At 39.7% G+C, this 20,804-nt stretch overlaps 1 protein-coding gene across 1 annotated transcript in view; it reads left to right on the top strand.

The window, feature by feature from the left end:
• Positions 1-14,333, top strand: part of STS (steroid sulfatase) — a 95,771-nt gene extending 81,438 nt beyond the window's left edge. The window contains exon 9 of the mRNA XM_086481655.1: positions 13,951-14,333. Coding sequence (XP_086337781.1) covers positions 13,951-14,333 — 383 coding nt within the window. The remainder of the gene's footprint in view (positions 1-13,950) is intronic.
• Positions 14,334-20,804: the final 6,471 nt, after the last annotated feature.

A 20,804-nucleotide genomic window follows, 5' to 3' on the forward strand; every position in this document is an offset into this window, starting at 1 on the left:
ATTGCATACTAAATAGCAGCATAGTGATGAGCAGTAAATCCTACTCATTACCTTGAATTTAAAATCAAATTCAAGAAATGCCTTGCCACCCTTTTCACAATGTGAAAAACATTATTATTTACTAAGTGTCAGCATTGACACTATGGGAGTCTTTTGAAGTTGACTGCAAATTTTAGGATCATGTAATTTAATTAGTGTCATTTTGCTTTTAAAACAGCAGAGGTTCAAATAAGAGCTTGTCTAGAAATAATCAATAAATAAGATAGCCAGGTTAGACGGCAGTAAAACACAAGGAGTGAATTGATTTTGTAGTACAGAGTGGCATTTTATTCATGCATCAGTGTCATGAAAGAACTGATGAGGATGGTCAGAAAAGGAAGACATTGATGAGATACAGATCCTGATTTGAGTTACAGTCAAATGACACATAGTCATTTACCTTGTCTGTTAGCTATCAGGTCTCTGAGAAACTTTTTATACTGGTGTTTTTGGTGATTGGGGCAGCTCTTAATGTGGAGGCATAGGTGTCCTGAAAAATCACTTTATAAACTTCATTAAGTCTCATTAAACCTCATTCCTTGTCATCAGCCTTTGTCTTAATAACAACACACAGTGGCAAAGTAATCTGCCAGAGAAATTGTACAGAAACTTCTAACAGTCAGTAACAAGTTTCCATAATACATAGACATATATTTTACTGATATTGCCACATTTGCATGTTATAGTCTACAGCAAAGTTTTTTCTTGAGATTTTGACAACAGTAGAAGGTAAGTGCTGCAGACCGCTTTTCTGGGTCACCATGCATGAAAAACACTGAAGTGTCAGTGTGATGTGGATTTTTGTCTGTTCTCCACTGGTTCAGTACACAATCCCGTGAAAGACATATAGCATCAAGTATCTAATTCACAATATGTAGGTCACAGGAGAAAATTCCCTTTTCCTTCAGTAATGACTCATGAGTCTTCAGGTTACTTACACCACATTTTTGTTAGACAAAGAGCTTCCCCCTTCCCTCCCCATTTCTGAGCTTCTAGTCTGACTACAGAGTGAATGTCCTTTTGATCCTATTAATTCATCAAGCCCTGGTGTCAGCCTTTCCCTTATGCAGTTACAGAAGCTGTAATACACTCTGACCCTCATGAGGGTTTTGCTGTCATTTGCCTTTTCTGTTTTTCAGTCTCACAAGTTCCTTCACTTCCACTGTTCTCTCTAGAGAAGTCTCTTATCTTACAAGTGGGATTATTTTTTTTAATCTTTTTGGTTTCTTTCTTTGCTCCTGTTTTTCTTCTTTGATAATATCAAGAAGACATACCTTTTTGCACTGCATGAAACATCTGAATCGTTTATTACTCTTTCTTGCTGAAATCCATTACAATCTTTTAATCTATTTGATTATTAAAAATATTTTTCCCCTGCTTCGTAAATTACTTTGTAAGCATCCTCTTCACTCTTTATTTGTCCCCTTGTTTTTTTTTTTCTCACTCTCTACCTGATGTTGCCCATTTCACAAAAGGACCACAATCCAAAAAAGCCTCCAGAAATGCCAAATCCCTTATTTGTGTTCCGTGTTTCAACTGCAACAGCTGGAGGAAGCAGAACAAGCATCAAGTGTCATTTATATAAACTCTCTCATTAAGTATTTTAATTCACTAACTTGATCCTTATTTAAGAGCAGGTGCCGCTGAATTTGGGTGATACAGTATATTCCATATTATTTGGCGAGTGTGAAATACCATATCTGCAGAAGGGGAGAAGAACATTTCTAGCTTGAACAGACACCGCAAAGACTGTCTGTATCAAACTCAAGAAAATTGACCTAATCAACTGATACACATTTCTGCTAACAATATTTTAGGTAGGAAAGTGGTTCCCCTGACAAGCATGACAAATACTGTTACAGTATTTTCTTACCTCTGCTCTGCTCTGTGACAGTGGCAGCAGAGTTATTGTTAGGCTCAAGCAGAGCTATTTATACCCTGGGACTTGCAGTGCTCCACTCCCTACCAATGTTCCCCTACTTACACTGGGAGACAGAGGGACAAATAACAGAAAGGAAAAAAAAAAATAATTAAATCCTGTCCTTTTTTAGAATTATTTACCATATTCCTAATCATAGTAAGAACATAAACCCAACTTCGTAGTCTAGTTGGTTAAATTGAAATGATATAGAGACCTTTTCTTTTCCTTTCTCAATTTTTTTTTTTTTTTTTTTTTTTTGGTCTTATTTGCACTTCCTTTTCTCCTGCTTTAGATTGCAAACTAAGGGGCAGGAATGGTGCAGCATGGAAAGCACAGGCCAAACCTCCTGTACACCAATCCAATGAACCATTCCTTATTAAAAAAACGAACAAAACCTCGATTATTTTTATTACTTCATGCATGACTGAACAGAGTTTACTAGCCAAAATGATTTTCTATTCATTGAGTGGCTGTCTGTTAACAGGCTCTGAGGGGCCCATCTGCTGACCTTAAAGAGAGTCTCAGCAGGTATGCTGCCTTCCAGGAGCTAGGGTCTGAGATGTAGCTGAGAGGCTACCACAGCTTTTTAAGAGTATGGACTACTATCCCCTGTTACTCTTTCATGTGGGCATGAATGATACTAAAAGTCACAACTCCTGGCTCTGGGGTTGAAGGTGAAAAATTTTGATGCCCAGGTTATCTTTTCCTCCATTTTACCAGTTAGAAGAAAGGAGGCAGCCACAAATCAACAAATAATGCATATCAACTTTTGGTTACCAACTTCTGGTTACACGGCTGGTGCCATCTCGAGGGTTTTGGCTTTTACGACAACGGACCATTCTTTGACCATAACCGGTTAGGGAGGGATGGAATCCACCTGTCTGGAAGAGACAAGATTATCTTTGTCAATAGGATGGCCAACTTGGTGAGGCAGGCTTTAAACTGAAGGGCTCAGGGAGCAGGGTCCAAGGTGGCAATGCTTATGTCATTGCATCCTACTGAGGAATAAATCAGGTCAAGCAAATCACCAAGTATTCCTCAGCTGCCTCCCCAGATGAGAATCAGAAGGCCAGCTGCCTTGAGGGTGTGTATGACTATGGTGGATCCTCCTGCATCCCTCCAAGGAAACTGCATGCTCAATTACCTCTCTGAAATGCCTGTACACCAATGCACGCAGCATGGGGAATAAACAGGAAGAGCTAGAGATTTGTGTGTGGTCTCAGGGCCATGATCTCGTAGCAATTACAGAGACATGGTGGGATAGCTCACATGACTGGGATGCTGCCATGGATGTCTATGTGCTCTTTTAGGAGAGACAGGCCAACTAGGCAAGGTGAGGGAGTTGCTTTTTATGTGAGAGAGGACTTGGAATATATCAAGCTCTGCCTGGGGGAGGGATGAGGAACGAGTAGAGAGCTTAGGGGTAAGACTTAAGGGGCAGGCTAATATGGATGACACTGTTGTGGATGTTTACTACAGCCCACCTGATCAGGAAGAGGAAGTAGATGAAGCCTCCTACAGACAGCTGAGAACAGCCTCACAATCACAGGCCCTGGTTCTCATGGGGGACTTCAACTACCCAGATATTTGATGGAAAAGCAACACAGCCAAGCACCCACAGTCCAAGAGGTTTCTGAAGAGCACTGATGATAACTTTTTGACACAGGTGGAGTAACCAATGAGGAGACATGCACTGCTGGACCTTGTTCTAACAAACAAAGGACTGGTTGGAGATGTGAAGACTGGGGCCAGCTTTGGCTGTAGTGACCATGAGATAGTAGAGTTCAGGATCCTCTGTGGAAGAAGTAGGACAATAAGTAGGATTGCAACCCTGGACTTCAGGAGATCTAAGTTTGGCTTCTTCAAAGACCTACTTGGAGGAATCCCATGGGATAGGGCTGTAGAAGTTAGGGGGGGGGGCAAGAGAGCTCATTGCTATTCAAACACCACTGCCTCCAAGCTCAATATCAGTGCATCCCTATGAGGAAGAAATCGAGCAAAGGAGACAGAAGGCCTGCTTGGATGAGCAAAGAGCTTCTGGAAAAACTCAAAGGGAAGAAGGAAATTCACAGCATGTGGTAAAAGGGACTAGACACGCGGGTGGAATACAGGAATGTTGTCAGTGTACCCAGGGATGCAACGAGGAAGGCTAAGGCCCTTGTGGAAATAAATCTAGCTAAGGATGTCAAAGACAACAAGAAGGGTTTCTTCAAATACATCGATGGCAAAAGAAAGACTAGGGAAAATGTGGGCCTGCTGCTGAATGAGGCAGGTACCATGGTGAAAGAAGATACGGAGAAGGCAGTTACTGAATGACTTCTTTGCCTCAGTCTTTACTGCTAATGTAGGCCGTCAGTTATCCCAGACCCTGGGGATAGGGGAAGAAGTCTGGAGAAAGGAAGAGTAGCCCTTGGTTGAGAAGGATTGGATTAGGGAACTTTAAGCAAACTAGACCCAGATGGGATGCACCCATGAGTGCTGAAGAAGCTGGCAGATGTTATTACTAAGCCACTCTCCATCATCTTTAAAAGGGCTTGGAGAACATTTGAGGTGCCTGAGGACTGGAGGAAAGCCAATGTCACTCCAATCTTTAAAAAGGGCAAGAAGGAGGATTCAGGAAACTACAGGTCAGTCAGCCTCACCCCCATCCCTGGAAAGATGCTGGAACAGCTTGTTCTGTGGGTGGTCTCAAAACATATGGAGGGAAAGAAGGTTATCAGGAGTAGTCAGCATGGATTCACCAAGGGGAAATCATGCTTGACCAACCTGATGGTCTTCTATGATGGCATGGCTGGCTAGGTGGACGAGGGGAAAGCAGTCGATGTTGTCTGCCTTGACTTCAGTAAGGCTTTTGACACTGTCTCCCATCACATCCTCTTGGGTAAGCTTAGGAAGTGTGGCTTAGATGAATGGACAGTGAGGTGGATTGAGAACTGGCTGAAGGAAAGATCTCAGAGGGTTATGATCAGTGGCGCAGAGTCCAGCTGGAGACCTGTGGCTAGTGGTGTTCTCCAGGGGTCAGTACTGGGTCCAGTATTGTTCAACATTCATCAGCGACCTGGATAAAGGGACAGAGTGCACCCTCAGCAAGTTTGCTGGTGATACAAAACTGGGAGGAGTGGCTGATAAAGTGGAAGATTGTGCTGCCATTCAGTGAGACCTGGACAGACTGGAAAGCTGGGCAGAGAGTAGCTTTATAAAGTTCAACAGGGGCAAGTGTAGGGTCCTGCACCTGGGGAGGAATAATCCCATGCACCAGTACAGGCTGGGGGTTGACCTGCTGGAGAGCAGCCAGCAATGTGCCCCTGTGGCCAAGAAGGCCAATGGTATCCTGGGGTGCATTAAGAAGAGTGTGGCCAGCAGGTCAAGGGAGGTTCTCTTCCCCCTCTACTCTGCCCTGGTGAGGCCACATCTGGAGTGCTGTGTCTAGTTCTAGGCTCCCCAGTCCAAGAGAGACAGGGAACTACTGGAGAGAGTCCAGCAGAGGGCTACAAAGATGATGAGGGGACTGGAGCATCTCTCTGATGAGGAAAGGCTGAGAGACCTGGGGCTCTTTAGCCTGGAGAAGAGAAGACTGAGAGGGGATCTTATCAATGCTTATAAATATCTAAAGGGCAGGTGTCAAGAGGATGGAGCAGGCTCTTTTCAGTGGTGCCCAGTGACAGGACAAGGGGCAACGGGTACAAACTGGAGCGCAGGAAGTTCTGCCTGAACATGAGGAAAAACTTTACTCTGAGGATGTCAGAGCGCTGGAACAGGCTGCCCAGGGGGTCTTGTGGAGTCTCCTTCCCTGGAGATATTTAAAACACGCCTGGACGCGGTCCTGTGCAACCTGCTGTAGGTGAACCTGCTTTAGCAGGGGGTTGGACTAGATGATCTTCAGAGTTCCCTTCCAACCCTTGCCATTCTCTGATTCTGTGACAGACCTGAACTAACCTTTCATCAAAATGATGCTGACCTCTCCATTTAAGTCCCATATAAGGAACAATTTAAGTGTATTAATCTCATCTGCAGCCCCAGGAGACCCTTCTCTTTTCTTGTTTTTAGTAGGAAGAAGATTTTAGCAGGCTATAGCATTTTAGAAGAGTAAAGCCTGGTTTTCGCTATGCCGCACACTTACATTCCTTAATCTGGGCATTAGGAGGAGAAAGTCAAGGTTTTTTCCCTTTTCCATCACTTACTGTCATCTGGAGAGTTACTGAAGATCTCTGCATTCATTTTGCATAGCACCAAGACAAGAAAATATTCCCATTGCTTTCCTAAAACTCTTTTCAAACTCAAACATTTGCACTGACTGGAGAACTGTGAAAGGAAGTTTGTATTTTGCATAGAGGTCCAAACTGTCAGACTGCTGGTTTCTCTGAAATGCCTTAACCTTGAACAGGTCAATGTGAAAACAGAAAATAAATAACTAGAAATTTTCTTAGGAATAATTTTCTCAGGAATAATTTTCTCTAAGAGTCCCTGCTGATCGTCTTTAAGAGAACGTCCTGTGATATGTCCTTTTGGTGTTTAAGTTTAATTCAGCATTTTGAGGCATTTTTGATTTGTTTGAACACATGCTCATCAATCACATTGTTCTACATTACAAACCTTCAGTAAACCTCTGATTTCCATTCCCTTAAATGTATTAGTTCCAAATGATAGGCTCATAAGAACCCCAAGGAAATAGGTTTAAACTTTTTTGTGCACTCCAAGACTAAATTTCTATCTGAGGTAATATCCTTTTTCGTAGTTCTAATTGGCTTAATACCTGCACAATTTTTTTCCAACTTTTCTTTTAATAAAAACAAAGGGCAAATGCATATTTACTTTCAGCTATTCACCCCAAAGTTTAACACCATTTGTAATCTTTTGCTAATTTCAGATTCTGGCAAAGACATGCATTTTCTAATAGTGGGACAAAAACTATTGTCATATATTTCAAATGCTAAACTACACATATTATAATCTACAATAAAACCGAAATTCAGTAATATGGAATTTTTTTTTTAATATTTAGGACTGATACTGAGATTTTTGCACCCTATCGTGTAGAATCGATTGCTTTCTTTAGCTCAAAGTTTTTACTCTGACAAAAAGAACCCCTTTGCTATGTTATCATTTACACTTAACTGATTCAATGTTCAAATAAAACAGAAAGGTTTTTTTCAGGTTTCCTAAATATCCTAGTACCTTTTTAAAAGTTAAAAAAGTAATTAAATAATTCAGCTATCAACATGTGAGGAAGCATAATTCACCTTTGTCCCCAACTTTTTAAAATAAAATAAATGAATATTCAGAATTCTTTCGTAGTGCTTAAAATTCCAGGCTACTGCATTTACAAAATTTCTATTTGCATAGTAACTTTACATAGTTATTTATTTGTTTTTAGATTTACTTCTTGCTATTTAAAGGTTGAGCATGCTATCAGTTTTCAGATTAATGATTTGGAATACGTCATTAGCTTTCTGTGTGTCAAGGGTTTTTTTGACACCTAAATTTTGAAAAATGTCTGGAGAAAATAATTTATAAGCAAATTCCTGGAGGTGATTTTGGTTTTTATTGTTTCAAACTTGTCTGAAAATATTTGCCAAAGTTGCTTAGGAATTCCTTTGCATCTTTGTCTCATACATTTGCTTGGTATCAGGAAAATTGCTGACTGAATCTTGAAGATCTGATCATTTCACTCGGACTGATTGCATCTACTTTATGTAAGAGAGTAATGATTATCCTCAATTTATTTTCTGTTAATAAAATGCATTTTTGAAAGACAAAAAGAAAAAAATAAAACACAATTCTGAATAGGTTTCTCTTTGTTTTTTGCTATCTTTGTCAAAGCAGCTATGCTTTGTTACATTCTCAAGTGTGTTGCTCTCTTGGTTCTTAACTGTATCTCTTACTGACTCCAGTGGAAAATCAGTGCATGCAAATCAATACTATTTCTCTCACAAACAATAAAATAAGGCTTTTCTGTTTTCAAGGACTTTTGTGTAGGTTGGATTTGACCAGTAATTTTTTTTTGTGCCAACATTATGTTCTGTCTTCAGCATGCCATCAACATACTTGGATGAACTGAAAATTACATGGACCATGCAACACATAAATAGATTATTCAAACAAATCTTTAGCAAATGTCTGGATTGTGTACATCGAATTACTATGGATGGAATTTTTTCCCAGGGCAACATGTATTTTCCCATGTTACTGTTAATTAAGACTTCCAAATATGAGGCATAACATTGCATTATAGCACTTCCTATTTTAGCAGCGTAGTTGCTATACCCACAGATTCTTCCCGTTTGGCACCTTCTTCAACAAGAAAAGAAAATGCTGTAAATAGTCAATCAATTATTTTTTAAGATGATGATGAAGAATTCAGGAAAACACCGTTCAGTGTTCAGCAGGTAACCTTGACTTTTAAACAGAATTCAGTGGAAGCTTCTCATACCACAGCACTTACTCTAGATAATGAGCTCAGTCATGAGATTTCTGTCTTGACATCCACAGCATGAGCATGTTTTCATGGTGTCCTGTATTTTTACTCCAGAAGTTGTTCTGTATGATTATTAGATATCCACCAATGTGCAATCCTTTCTGTTTTAGAGGATACCTAAAACTGCAGTTGCTGTCCTTCAGATTGTCAAATCTCTGATACTACTGTGGTTTTTTCATGGTTTTACCTCAAATACTGTATGTTCTGCACAGTTATTTATGCAAGCCTCTTCTAGCAACAACCGATTCTCATAAAATAATATTATGTCTCTCAATGTCACCCGGTTATTCTCCACATACACTGGGAGATAATGTGCTGTCTTTTGACTGATGTAACAATATAGCATCACAAGATACACGGATACAAAAAACCCCCAAGTATGTGAAAAATACAAATTTTCACTGAAAGAGCAATAAAGTTACAAAGTTTTAAACTCAAATATCAGATTTTTATTACCTGAGGAATGCACATAGTCATAAAAATAATATGTATATTTTACTTATAGTAACCAAATAGTACTCTCTATGTGCTATATACAATTCTACAAGAATTTAGCAACCAAAACCTTTTCAAAATTGTTAAATTATTGGAGAGCCGAATATATACATATATGTGATATCTACTCTATATAACATTAGCACAGAACCTAACAATTCTAAATTATTCTAAAGATACAGGAAGCAGGAAGAAAGGATTCAATCTAATAACAAGAGTTATCTGAAGACTGTCATTTTCAAGTGAGTTGCAGCTTTCATCTGCTACTCTGTAGAAACATTGAAGAGCATGAGTTAGAGTGTAAGAGCTGATAATGGCTACAGAGCACACTTGAGATACAGGAAAGGTCTGTGGGCAATTTACATCAGTATGCTATGCCCAAAGGGTTATTACAGAATCATAGATTGGGTTGGAAGGGACTTTTAAAGGTCATCTAGTCCAGGCCCCCTGCAGTGAGCAGGGACATCTTTAGCTGGATCAGGTTGCTCAGAGCCCCGTCCAACCTGACCTTGAATGTTTCCAGGGGTGGGGCTTCTACCACCTCTCTGGGCAGCCTGTGCCAGTGTTTCATCACCCTCATTGTAAAAAATTTCTTCCTGATATCTAGTCTAAATCTACCCTCTTTTAGTTTGAAACCATTTCTCCTATGCTCAAAGGCATCTGAAGTCAAGGAGATACCAGCTCCCCAGTTTACAGTGAAGAGCAGACTTGCTTGACTTGTTCTTCTACAGAAAGAAGAAACAAAATAATGTGAACAAAGGAGACAACAGTAGCAGCAAACCTGTAAAGCTGCTGTCATAGATTAAATTCAGTGAAAATGAGGTCCAAGCAATAACAGAGCAATAGCTTCTATTCACTTCAAGAACTGCTTATCAGAAAACACCATTTAGCCATCAGTGATTAAGAACAGTGCTGTTGTAACAGAAATGTCGTCCTTATCCAGTGTGACACTTCATCTTGGAAATATTAATATATCTTGCTGAGAGACTTTTATTTGATCTCGTGGCTGCTACCTGTCTGTTGGAACTATGGTTGTCTGTATGAGCATGAGAGGATAAATAGATGGGTGAAGGATAATAAAACAGAAGAGGAATCTCTTAGGGAGATTGAGCAATTATGTTTGTAGCTGATTTGCTTGAACTAATTGCAGCCTATTTTAATTTGAGACTATTTATATCTACAACTTCTGTAGTTTTTATTTTTCTTAATGTGTGAAGGAAAGAGGTGTTCTCAACAGGGGAAACTGTTGAACAATTCAGAGAGCTGGAGAATTGCAGGAAAAATGGATGCTAAATAAAGTAGATGTGAAGCATTGTGATAGGATCTTGAAGGGTGCTGCAGGCTTAGAACTTGCCTGCTGTTTTAGAAGGGACCTGATATACTTGACTATGGGGGAGCCCTAACAATTTTACTACTAACTTCACTGAGGAAGAGACATATAGTTATCTTTAAATATAAAGAGAGTTTACTATCCAGATGCTTTGCAGGAAAAAAGGTATCGTTAATTACCGAGAGATTAATTTGATCCTTGTAGTTAACCCTCTGACAAAATGAGATTTTATATCAGCTGAGAGAGACTGGGAGAGAGCTCACTCTTTTTAATATCGAGCTTTATACAGTTCATCAGCTTTACAGATTAGAAGTCTGACAGCTCTTTATTTCTTCTAGTAAATTACACTGGCTGCTCCACAGCCACAGACACTGACAGATATGCTTCAGTTTTTATAATGCTTAGGAAATCTTAGGAAAGCAGTTAAAGTCTGTGCTGCTGTTCCTCCAGCACCACATCCACCACCAGATCCTCGCTGAAACATCGCTGCAGTGCAACAGATGAACATTGCACAATAACAGACTTTGATCTCCCAGAGCTCAGGGTTTTGTGCAGTATGATCATGACATTATATAGCTGCATAGCTGATAAACTAGCATCAGCTCTCCAGAATACTAGCAATATGGTTCAGACATGATGTGATGTCACGCATGCCCTGTCCCCAGCCCCATGCATGATTTTGCAACATGCCATATGCTCTGTGTGTGTAGCCAAACCTGAACAATTCCTTATTCTGAGGGGAAAAAAAATCATCATACAACTTCCTTATTGCTTTCTTTTTCCCATGTCTTACCTATATGGGCTGCTTGTACCGACTTACATTAATTCAGAATCCTCAACTTTATATTGCCATCTGTAAGTCCTTGAACTGGCTTGGTGCTATAGTGCCCAACACCAACAATGTTGGCTGAAAATTTCTTTTCAGTGTCATTCAGCACAAGTGTATCATCAAAGATAGATGTGTGGTAAGACAGCCTGACCACAAAGTTCTCATGTGCATGACCTTACTGGAATTTCTTTTAGTTGACATTTTAATAGCTACATACATTTTTTCTGCTCTTCTTCTCTCAAGGTGTTATAATGCCCTGAATCAAATTATCAGGTGGGGCAAATGTTGCATGGTCTACAAAGGCACACACAGTGCACAGATTAATAAAGCCCTTTGGCTTTCTCTGTTCTTCATTGTCCGTCTTGCCAACTAAACACTTTTAAAGAGCCTGAAGGAATACTTAGTATAGAATTACATACCTTTCCAGAATGTATATTCTAAATCTCAGTAAGTGAGAGGCATATTTCTGCTCTGGGAAATGTTCCATGCATAAGTTCAAAGAAATTTAAGGGGAAGTGTTAGGTTGTTTGTTTATTTTAATTCTGAGAAAAGAGTAAAGAATTCAAGTATCAAAGCAACTTTTCAAAATGTTATTGGAAAGGTAAATGAAGGAATGGTCTCTTCCCTTCCCTTCCCTTCCCTTCCCTTCCCTTCCCTTCCCTTCCCTTCCCTTCCCTTCCCTTCCCTTCCCTTCCCTTCCCTTCCCTTCCCTTCCCTTCCCTTCCCTTCCCTTCCCTTCCCTTCCCTTCCCTTCCCTTCCCTTCCCTTCCCTTCCCTTCCCTTCCCTTCCCTTCCCTTCCCTTCCCTTCCCTTCCCTTCCCTTCCCTTCCCTTCCCTTCCCTTCCCTTCCCTTCCCTTCCCTTCCCTTCCCTTCCCTTCCCTTCCCTTCCCTTCCCTTCCCTTCCCTTCCCTTCCCTTCCCTTCCCTTCCCTTCCCTTCCCTTCCCTTCCCTTCCCTTCCCTTCCCTTCCCTTCCCTTCCCTTCCCTTCCCTTCCCTTTTCCCCAGTAAGACTGTGCCATTGCTGCTGTCACAGCCAGTGCCTTTTAAAGCCTGCCACGTCCAATTGTCTGTGCCAGGAAGTCACTCTTGGCCTCTAAAGCTCTTTCCCCCTTGGTGACTTCCAAGCAGCATTCAGAGGGTTCTCCCAGTCTAATGTGTATAATACCCATCACCCTTCTGACCGTGATTTAAGTGCAGACTAAGTGAACTGGAAGTCTCCAGGCTCTGTCATTGAATTGGTTCCTAAAGGTAAAATCTCTTATAATGTGAAAAATACTTTGGGATAGAAGAAGCTGTAAAGAATCTGAAGGTCACCTAGTGTCTAAATTCATGCTATAGACTAGAAGTGCAGCCTGTGAGACTTTAGATGGCTGAAATATTTATTTCTTTAAACCTGTTTTTATCTTTAAAAATTGAGTGTGAGGTAGTTACAGCATGGCATGTACCAGTTCATCTCTGCCCTTCCCACATTTTCTAGTGCTTTCCATTCTGTTGAACTGATGAATTGATTAATGAGTATTAACCACTGTAGTATACAGAAGTCTGTGACAGTCTGTTACTAGATTAACAAGCTTTCTGTGAGCTTCACAAAATACTATAAAGAGATTTTCCCCCAGTATTTAAAAAAATTAGGTGATACAAAAAATCTGCTTTGCAATAGGGTGCTGAGGGATAAAATTACTGATGAATATGTGTTTTTGATGTCTGCATACACTGAAGTGGGTAGGTATTCTGACATCATAGACATCAGCTGTTTAGTATCCTACTTTATTAAGAATAAAATAAAGATTTTTGACTGTAATGAATTATTTGCTGATCCATTTCTGGAGAACTGTATGCTTCCCTGGCTGTGGAAGGATGGTGTGCTTCCCTGGAAGTGCCTGTCTATTCCTTCCTTCCCTGGCTGTTCTGTGATTCTTGAGGAAAACAGTAGCCATTTTTTGTTCACTGATTTCTTGTTAAGCATTTTCAGATTCTCCAGTGTACTTTCTGTTCAAGAGTTCTTCTTGAAGGAACCAGCTGATATCTGTTTATTCTTAATCGAGAAAGTAATTAGGATGTTTAAACAGTGAAAATACTGAGTGAAGTTACACTAACACAGACAGTTCAGTTTCTGTATGCAGCAAATTAAGCTGGAAGAGAATGACTGATCCATAAATGGAGACCTTTGGTTCCCATTTTACAAAGCAGAATGTCACCTAAAAATTGCACTACCGTAATAGTTACTTACTTTTGGAAAAAACATCTGGAAGCCTAAGTCAGGAACTTAGCATCCATTATACCTTTTCATGTCATCACATTTAGTAACATGAGAAACTCTGGCTTGAGGTGTTTGCAATGAAAGCATGTGGCAGAGGGCAACAGGTTAATACAACAAAGACAGGAAGAGAGAAAAAGGTAAAAATGACATTATTTTGATTAGCAAGATGAGAAGCAGACATGGTCCAACAGTGTCTGGATATGGTCAAGGGGCAAAGGTACATTTTAATAAATCTTGAAGAAAACAGTGCAATGGCTTAGTAAATATTTATGCAAATCTTCTTAGCACAATTTATGTAAAAATACAAAGTTCTTTTAACTCTTCTATGATTTAGGTAATCAGAATTCTTCCAAAGGAATGAAATGATCATAATTATTTCATAAATATGTGTAGCATGAAAATTGCCGTGTTTTGTTTATTTTTGTTTTGCTCAATCTTGTTTTACTCTTTCAGTGTATTGTGGTTCCTGTACAGAGCCATGTTATACCAAAAAGATATACCAACACTGATTTCCCATGGTGTAAATTGAGAGTTTCATAAGGCTAGGGCACTTTTAGTTTGTGATTTTATCACCAGCTGGTTTGTGTTTGTAAATTGCAGGTGACTCTGTCTGGAAAGTCTTCTTCTTCACTCCAAACTTCAGTCCTGAAGACTCCAATGGTTGCTATGATTCTCACGTTTGCTTCTGCCATGAGGGATTCATCACACAACATGATCCCCCACTGCTCTTCGATCTCTCCAGAGACCCTGAAGAGAAAGTCCCACTGACTCCAGAAACAGAGAGCCGTTTCTATGAAATCCTCAGAGTCATACACCTAGCAGTAGACAACCACACCAGATCCCTGCATGCTGTCCCTGACCAGCTGTCATGGGACAACCTCTTCTGGAAGCCGTGGCTCCAGCTGTGCTGCTCATCTCTCTTTCAGTCTTGCTACTGTGATTATGACTCAGAAGGGAGCCAGCTGGAGGTACATTCGGGATAAACAAGCTTCAATTCCCTTTCAGAAGCTGGAACAAGAGAGTACGGGTAGCTGACTTGAACCACTGAGGTACGAGTCTGCAGAAGATTTTGTTATGCAGGAAGACCTGTCTTCAAATACATCATTGCAATAGAAGATAATTTCATCGAGAAAATGTGCCAAGAGAAGGAGGGCAAGACACACCTTTTCTGTCTTTATAATACAAGAATCAGTATGAAGCACATGTTCCCATCCTCATCTACAAATGGGTAGGCTGTAGGCATTTTCTAGGTGAGATAATTTTCTAGATCTTCAGCTTCAGATTTTTTCTTACACAGCAAGGACTTTACCTATAGTTGTGTCAATTACAACCACTAAATGCACACTTTCCTGTCCTTTTTGCTGACTGTTATCCACCATTAGTAGGATGTTGCACCAAGTAAATAAAAATAGAGAGATAATAGTGGAGAGGTCCACCTATGACTATAATTTGGTAACTGATAGATAGTAAAGAGGAGACCTGCAACAGCATCTCTGTCAACAAGCATCATGGATATATAATAATAAACAGATTGCCAACAATCTAACATTGCATGTGCCATAAAGATGTAGAGAGCTGTGTAGTGGAGGATCTTGCATCCACATTAAAATGGTGCTGCCTAGCTAGTGTCCTATTGCATGGCAGCAAAATTTGTTTCAAAAGGAAACCGCTTCAAATGCACCAGTTGTGTGCTTGAGTGTGTACTCTAAGTCTCCATATATATATAGATAGATATATAGATATGCCACCCAAATTCATAACCCCCCAAAACCCCACCAATCCTTCAGTCTCTGATATAGACAAATCCTTACGATCATAGACCAGTTGCCAAAAAGAAGGATTTGGTCCATACTTGATATCCGAGTTCCAAATTCACATGATACTACAAAGGGATCTTTCACTATCTATCTACCATCCCTATTCTTCTACTGATGAATGTAGTGTGCATCACAAATAAATAAAATTTGGTCTTTCTTTAAATATCTTTGCCATCATTTAAACTCTCTGAATAGGATCTGTCACTTGGACTAGATGATCTCCAGAGATCCCTTCCAAATCCTACCATTCTATGATTGTGTAATCTTCTGGGAATAAACTTGGACTTGAGCACCTAAAGCAAAATATAACTGTCTCTGAGTTCTTAGCAAAGCCTTGGGAAAACTACAGTATTTCAGGGCTAATTTCTGTATCCATTTTTATCTGCATCTTATTCAAGCACATTTTCTTTCCAATCTGCAAGCAAGCAAACTGTTTTCTTTGGCAGATTCTACCAGAGGAGAACATATCAACAAAATACTAAAATGATTTGATGCCTGATAATAGAAGGTGACTTGCTCTTTATCAGAAAACACTAGTTAATTCCGATATTATGATGTATTAAACTCTGGTGCAAAAGTGATCTGTGATGATAGTAATGCAGTAGCTTCAGTCAGCCAACATTAAGGTTGTGACCTGGTTCTTGGGAGCTATTGAAGCCTGTCCTGTAAAAATGTATTGTGATATATGGTATTTTTCTCTGTCTATAAAACCTAGGCTTTATTTGATATTTCTGCTGCAGTTTCATTCAAAATTTCATTCTCCACAATATCCAGATGCCTGTCCTGGGAAATGTTGTAGCGTTTTCTTGAAGTCCTATTTTTGATGTTCCACCTTGTATTCATGATTGTGTATCTCTAAGTATGTGCTCTACAAGCTCTCTGTAGATAGCAAAGTCCTGAGTATACTGATAAAGTTAGTCTGTTCAGGTATTTCCCTGATAACCACTCAGGACTATTTATATAGCACCTGGCAAGCTATCATGTGGCCATTCATGTGGCATAATTCCCTCTTTGCTTTATTTAATCACTGAATGTACTACATAAACTTAGGAAGAAAGTTGTCTGCAGTTTGATTCTAAGTAGTCTTCTGCAGTGATAGTGGCTGCCTCTAGACATTGTGGCAGGATCCATACATACCAAAGTTTTGGTCCTCACCGTATGTGAACGCCTTTGGGGCACAGTGCTGGTGCCTGCATGCCTTCTCCTGCAGCGGGCTGCGGCCAGGGTGCTGGCTGCCCCGGCACTGAGCACCATGGTGTGAGGGGATGCCCTCTCCAGCTCCCGCAGCTCTGTTGTAGCTTACACAAAACTTTTCAAGCAGATATTCCTGCTGAAGCACATGGGAGAAAATATGTTGTGTGTTAGGTATACAGCAGTAACGCAGACAAGGTGTCTGCTGTCATTGAATCTAGTTTGTTCCCACAGTTGCTGGGCTATGACCTCAACAGGGATCTCAATTTGTATTCTCTAGGACATCTGCATCTACTTCTTTTCATCAGGAAGATGCTATGTTGCTATTATTTCTTTTCTTTCTGCAGGTGCAAGAATTGTTTTTTTCTGTTAGGCACAACAGCTGTTATGTGCTGCCTGCCTGAGGTATCAAAAATTATAATTTTTCTACTGCTCTGATTTCTTCTTGCCTGAATACAGCCTTTCTTTCATACCCTCCTTAGCTTTTGGTGCCATCGCTCTAATCTCCTTGAAACGTCCACACCCCTCAAATACTTTTCCACCTGTTTCTTTATCACTCACTCCTCCTGTTTGCCTGTCATATTGATTGTGATGGCTATTTTGCCTTCATCAATCAGAAAATGTAAAGTGGTCTTTGTGAAAAGATTTGACTTTCAGGGCTCCTTGACTCTAGTAACCTCCTATGTATTAAAGGTCTAGGAAGGATTAACTTTGCATTATGATATCTAAGAAATTAAAACATGCCCAAGACACCCTGAATAATAAAAGTTATTTCTTGTTTGTGGCACAAGCTTCATATTTTCCAAAATAAAATTTAGTACAACATTTAATATTTTGACTTAAGCAGTAAACTCTGAAATCCATTTTTACAGTTGTTCCTTCAAGAAAGATTCTGTTAAGAATAGGGCAGTATATTTCATACTCTACATTAATGCCATTTCATTTAATGTCTAAAATAAACCTTCCCTGTACTGCAAATGTATTGTACCTTTCAGTACTGTACGTTCTGTTCTGGAGATGGCATGTCAGATCATGGTAATTAAAGTAGTCTTGTTTATCTGCAAAATAAAGTGAGAAGCACAATATACCATTTTTGTAGTGGCGCTGCCTGATCTAACAAGGACAATTTTTGTTTTGCAGAACAGGTTATTGATAGGATATACGTGATTCACAATTTATTAACAAGGGAGGCTCAAGGAAAATGTATTGCTCTGGTACTTTGAGAATGACTTTCAATCTATCATTTAATGAGCATCAGTATTGTAACATGGTGCCTGTTTGCAGAATATGGCAGTTTAAACTGGGAGTTAAGCTTCAGAAGGAGCTGTATTCCTCTACAGCGTTATGTAACAGTGTCGAATCCTAGGTTGTCACAGAGTCCCTGTATGGCCCAGAGCAAGCCGTTTAACTCTGTTTCTCAGTTCCTGCTCTGTGCCCAAAGAAGAATAACAGTATTTCTCTGTTGGGAATGCTGAAAGAATAAAAAATGCCAAAAGTGGTAAGCTGGTAAAGATGCACTTTCTAGTCAATAAGGCACCTTATTTACAGAAGCTACAGTTTAAGAGCTGGAAAACTACATAGTAGAAGATGCCCCCTATACTAGGAGATATAAGATATCCTTCAGGTTTGCAGATAGGTTCTGTGCTCACTCTTTAGCACATGTGTGATTGGGGCCTGGAGGAGAGGGAACATTTGGCTAAAAAAAATGTGCACTAGGGATTCAGAGAAAAAGATATTGTTTTTTTCTAATTATGTTTATTGTCTCTTTCAGCAGACATAGGAGACTACATGGAATTATTTAAATAATATTTCCCCCTTGGTGACTGGGTATCACAGGTTCCTGGCTCTTGCCTCAAATGACTGTGTCAGAGGAAAAAAAAAAAAATTGGAAAATATAAGCCTTTGGAGGCAGGTGTCAGCTCACTAAAATCCAACTGAAAGTTTGCAGAGAACCAAGTGAATATGGTCCATATCCTTCACAGCTCAGTGAAAATCATCACTTGCCAGCAATAGTGGTAATTCACATTGTGGTAATGTGAGATTTGGGTATTCAGATGTCTGCACAATGCAGAAAATTTCATATAAGATGTCACCTGATATAGGAGCAAATAGAAAAAGCAAAAAGAAGAGGGGAAGCATAGCTACAAAAATCTTGTGTCCTAATAGAGTACATCTATTAAAACATAATTTTGACTTACATTAGGACTTGATAGTTCTGTGCATAAGGCAGACCTTTTCAATTTCTTTGTAATTTCTCCATCCTCTGGCATTGCCTGTGCAGAACCTGAAATATGCTCTGAGGAGCTCAATTTCAGGAGGAATCCACCCTGCCCAAATACGCTACAAGCAGAGCAGCTGGCCATGTGGGCAGGAGGAAAGTCTGGCATAAAAAAATTCTGAACTGAGAACCACCAGGAAGCACATGGTTTCTGGGGATTACCTCCAACCTGAAAACAGAATCCTATGAATTGCTGGTTTCTCTGGGTCTGTCAGGGACTGCAGATGACTAGGAGGACTGAAGTTGCCTCTGTCTGGTTGGACTGCAGAGTATTCTGTATCAGTGTCCTTCAGTGTCAGACTGTCAGGTAGAAATTTGCTGGGGGCCCACAGGATGCAGTGGGTAGTTGCCTCTGAGTAGACACACCAAGCAGGCTACTCCCAAATCATCATTTAGAGCATGACAGATCTTAATCTGAAACTCTGGGTCTAAGACAGCAACAGTCATGCACTTTGTTCCCTGGAAGACCATAAGACCTGAGCCAGGCTCTAGGGACTCCCAGTTCAACAGGCTGCTAAAACTGCAAATAATTCAGAGAGTGCTGGAAACACCCTGATAGATCATATGGCTTTTCCAAAACATTTTGTTGTTCTTGGTAGCTTTTATTTAAATCAAAAACAATCTGCCTAAATCTTCACCTGTACAGCAATCAAAAGATGTTGTAATTTGTTGTTAAGACTATCCACAATAGCTTTAACCTGCTAGTTCAGTACTGAGAGCAGAGAGCTTGCACCAATAAATGTTCAGCAACTGAACATTTCTTATGCATATGGAAAGATGCTGAATTCCAGAATCCCACTGAAGCTTGCACTGTCCTGGCTAGTAAGATAAAAACTGGCTTGACTATCCTCACATCATTGTAGTGTCAAAGTTATGAAACATTGCAGACCTTGCAGGATGTGGATTATAGGCTTTGCAATACTTATACAGCATCTCCTGAATACTTAAAAACCATTCCTTTAATATAAAACATGGTAGATTCCCTATGTAGATTAATGTTAGTCTTATCTATAAAAGAGTGGTGCTACAGGTATTTTCCTTGAAAAAGAATATTTGAAGATAATAGATTCAGCATATATGGTCAGTTCAGTTACAATAGACCCTGCAACATTATTTGTTCTAGCCTTTTTATGCAGTTAATATTTTATTGTACCTGATTTATGGAAAAAGTACTGTGAAGTAGTTGAAATTATAAGGCAAAATTTCCTCATTGTGACACTTTATTTTAAGAGAATTTGATATGAAGTTGCTTTGGGTAGCAGTATTTATTACAAAAGGTTAGATACAAAGCATCTGAAAAAAGTTATGGACTAAAGTTGGGCTGCAAGAGAATAACTTTGGTTTAATATGGGCTTCATTCATTCCAAATGAAAAAACAAGCTATGAAGCAAAAAACCCCAACTTTAAAAATTGTTTACCTGTGCTGGTAGCGATAAAAAGAATACTAGAAGCTTGTACCATGTGTGAGAACTTCTTTCATTTTTTTCCCTTATTTTTATATTTTATGCTATACCTCCTCCTGCCAAACAGATAAAATATTCAGGTTTAGGCAAATGTGCTGATTGGTTTGTAATTGTCAACCCTACACTGTCATATGTACTGCATTGGGAAGTAATTGGTTAGTGCCACTTCTGGATAACTATTTAAGCTCCAGGGAGACTGTTAGAATAGGAATTTTAGATCCTAACACCTCCCTGTCTTATACACATGAAAAGCACAGTCATCCAGTGACATCTCATCACTCACCAAGCTTTTAAAAAGCATGATATTCTACAAAACGAGCTGCTTCATGCCCCATCCTTCTCCTGTATCATATTTACTAAAAATAAAGGGAAATCCTCTGTGATACTAAGCTGTATGCTACTGAATGACAACCTTCTTTGATTATCTTTCAACACGATTGTGTCGCAAGAGGCCATCCCTAGCAGCTAGATAGCAATCTGCCCGTTTTGGAAATTAATGACAATGATAAAAAAATGCAGCTAGAGCTCAGGCAGCTGCATTAATGTACACTAAATGAATACAGATACTTAGTTTTGCTCATCGGTTTTTAAGCACTCAGTACCAGACAATGTAGAGTGATGCCTTTTTCACATTTTAAACCTGTGCTCAGTTTCAGGTAGCTCCTGTGTTTCTCCTTTTTGCTCTCCAGACCTATGTTGGGGAAT

This window comes from Leptosomus discolor, chromosome 1, assembly GCF_034619465.1.
Source record: "Leptosomus discolor isolate bLepDis1 chromosome 1, bLepDis1.hap2, whole genome shotgun sequence".
NCBI classification, from domain to species: domain Eukaryota; kingdom Metazoa; phylum Chordata; class Aves; order Leptosomiformes; family Leptosomidae; genus Leptosomus; species Leptosomus discolor.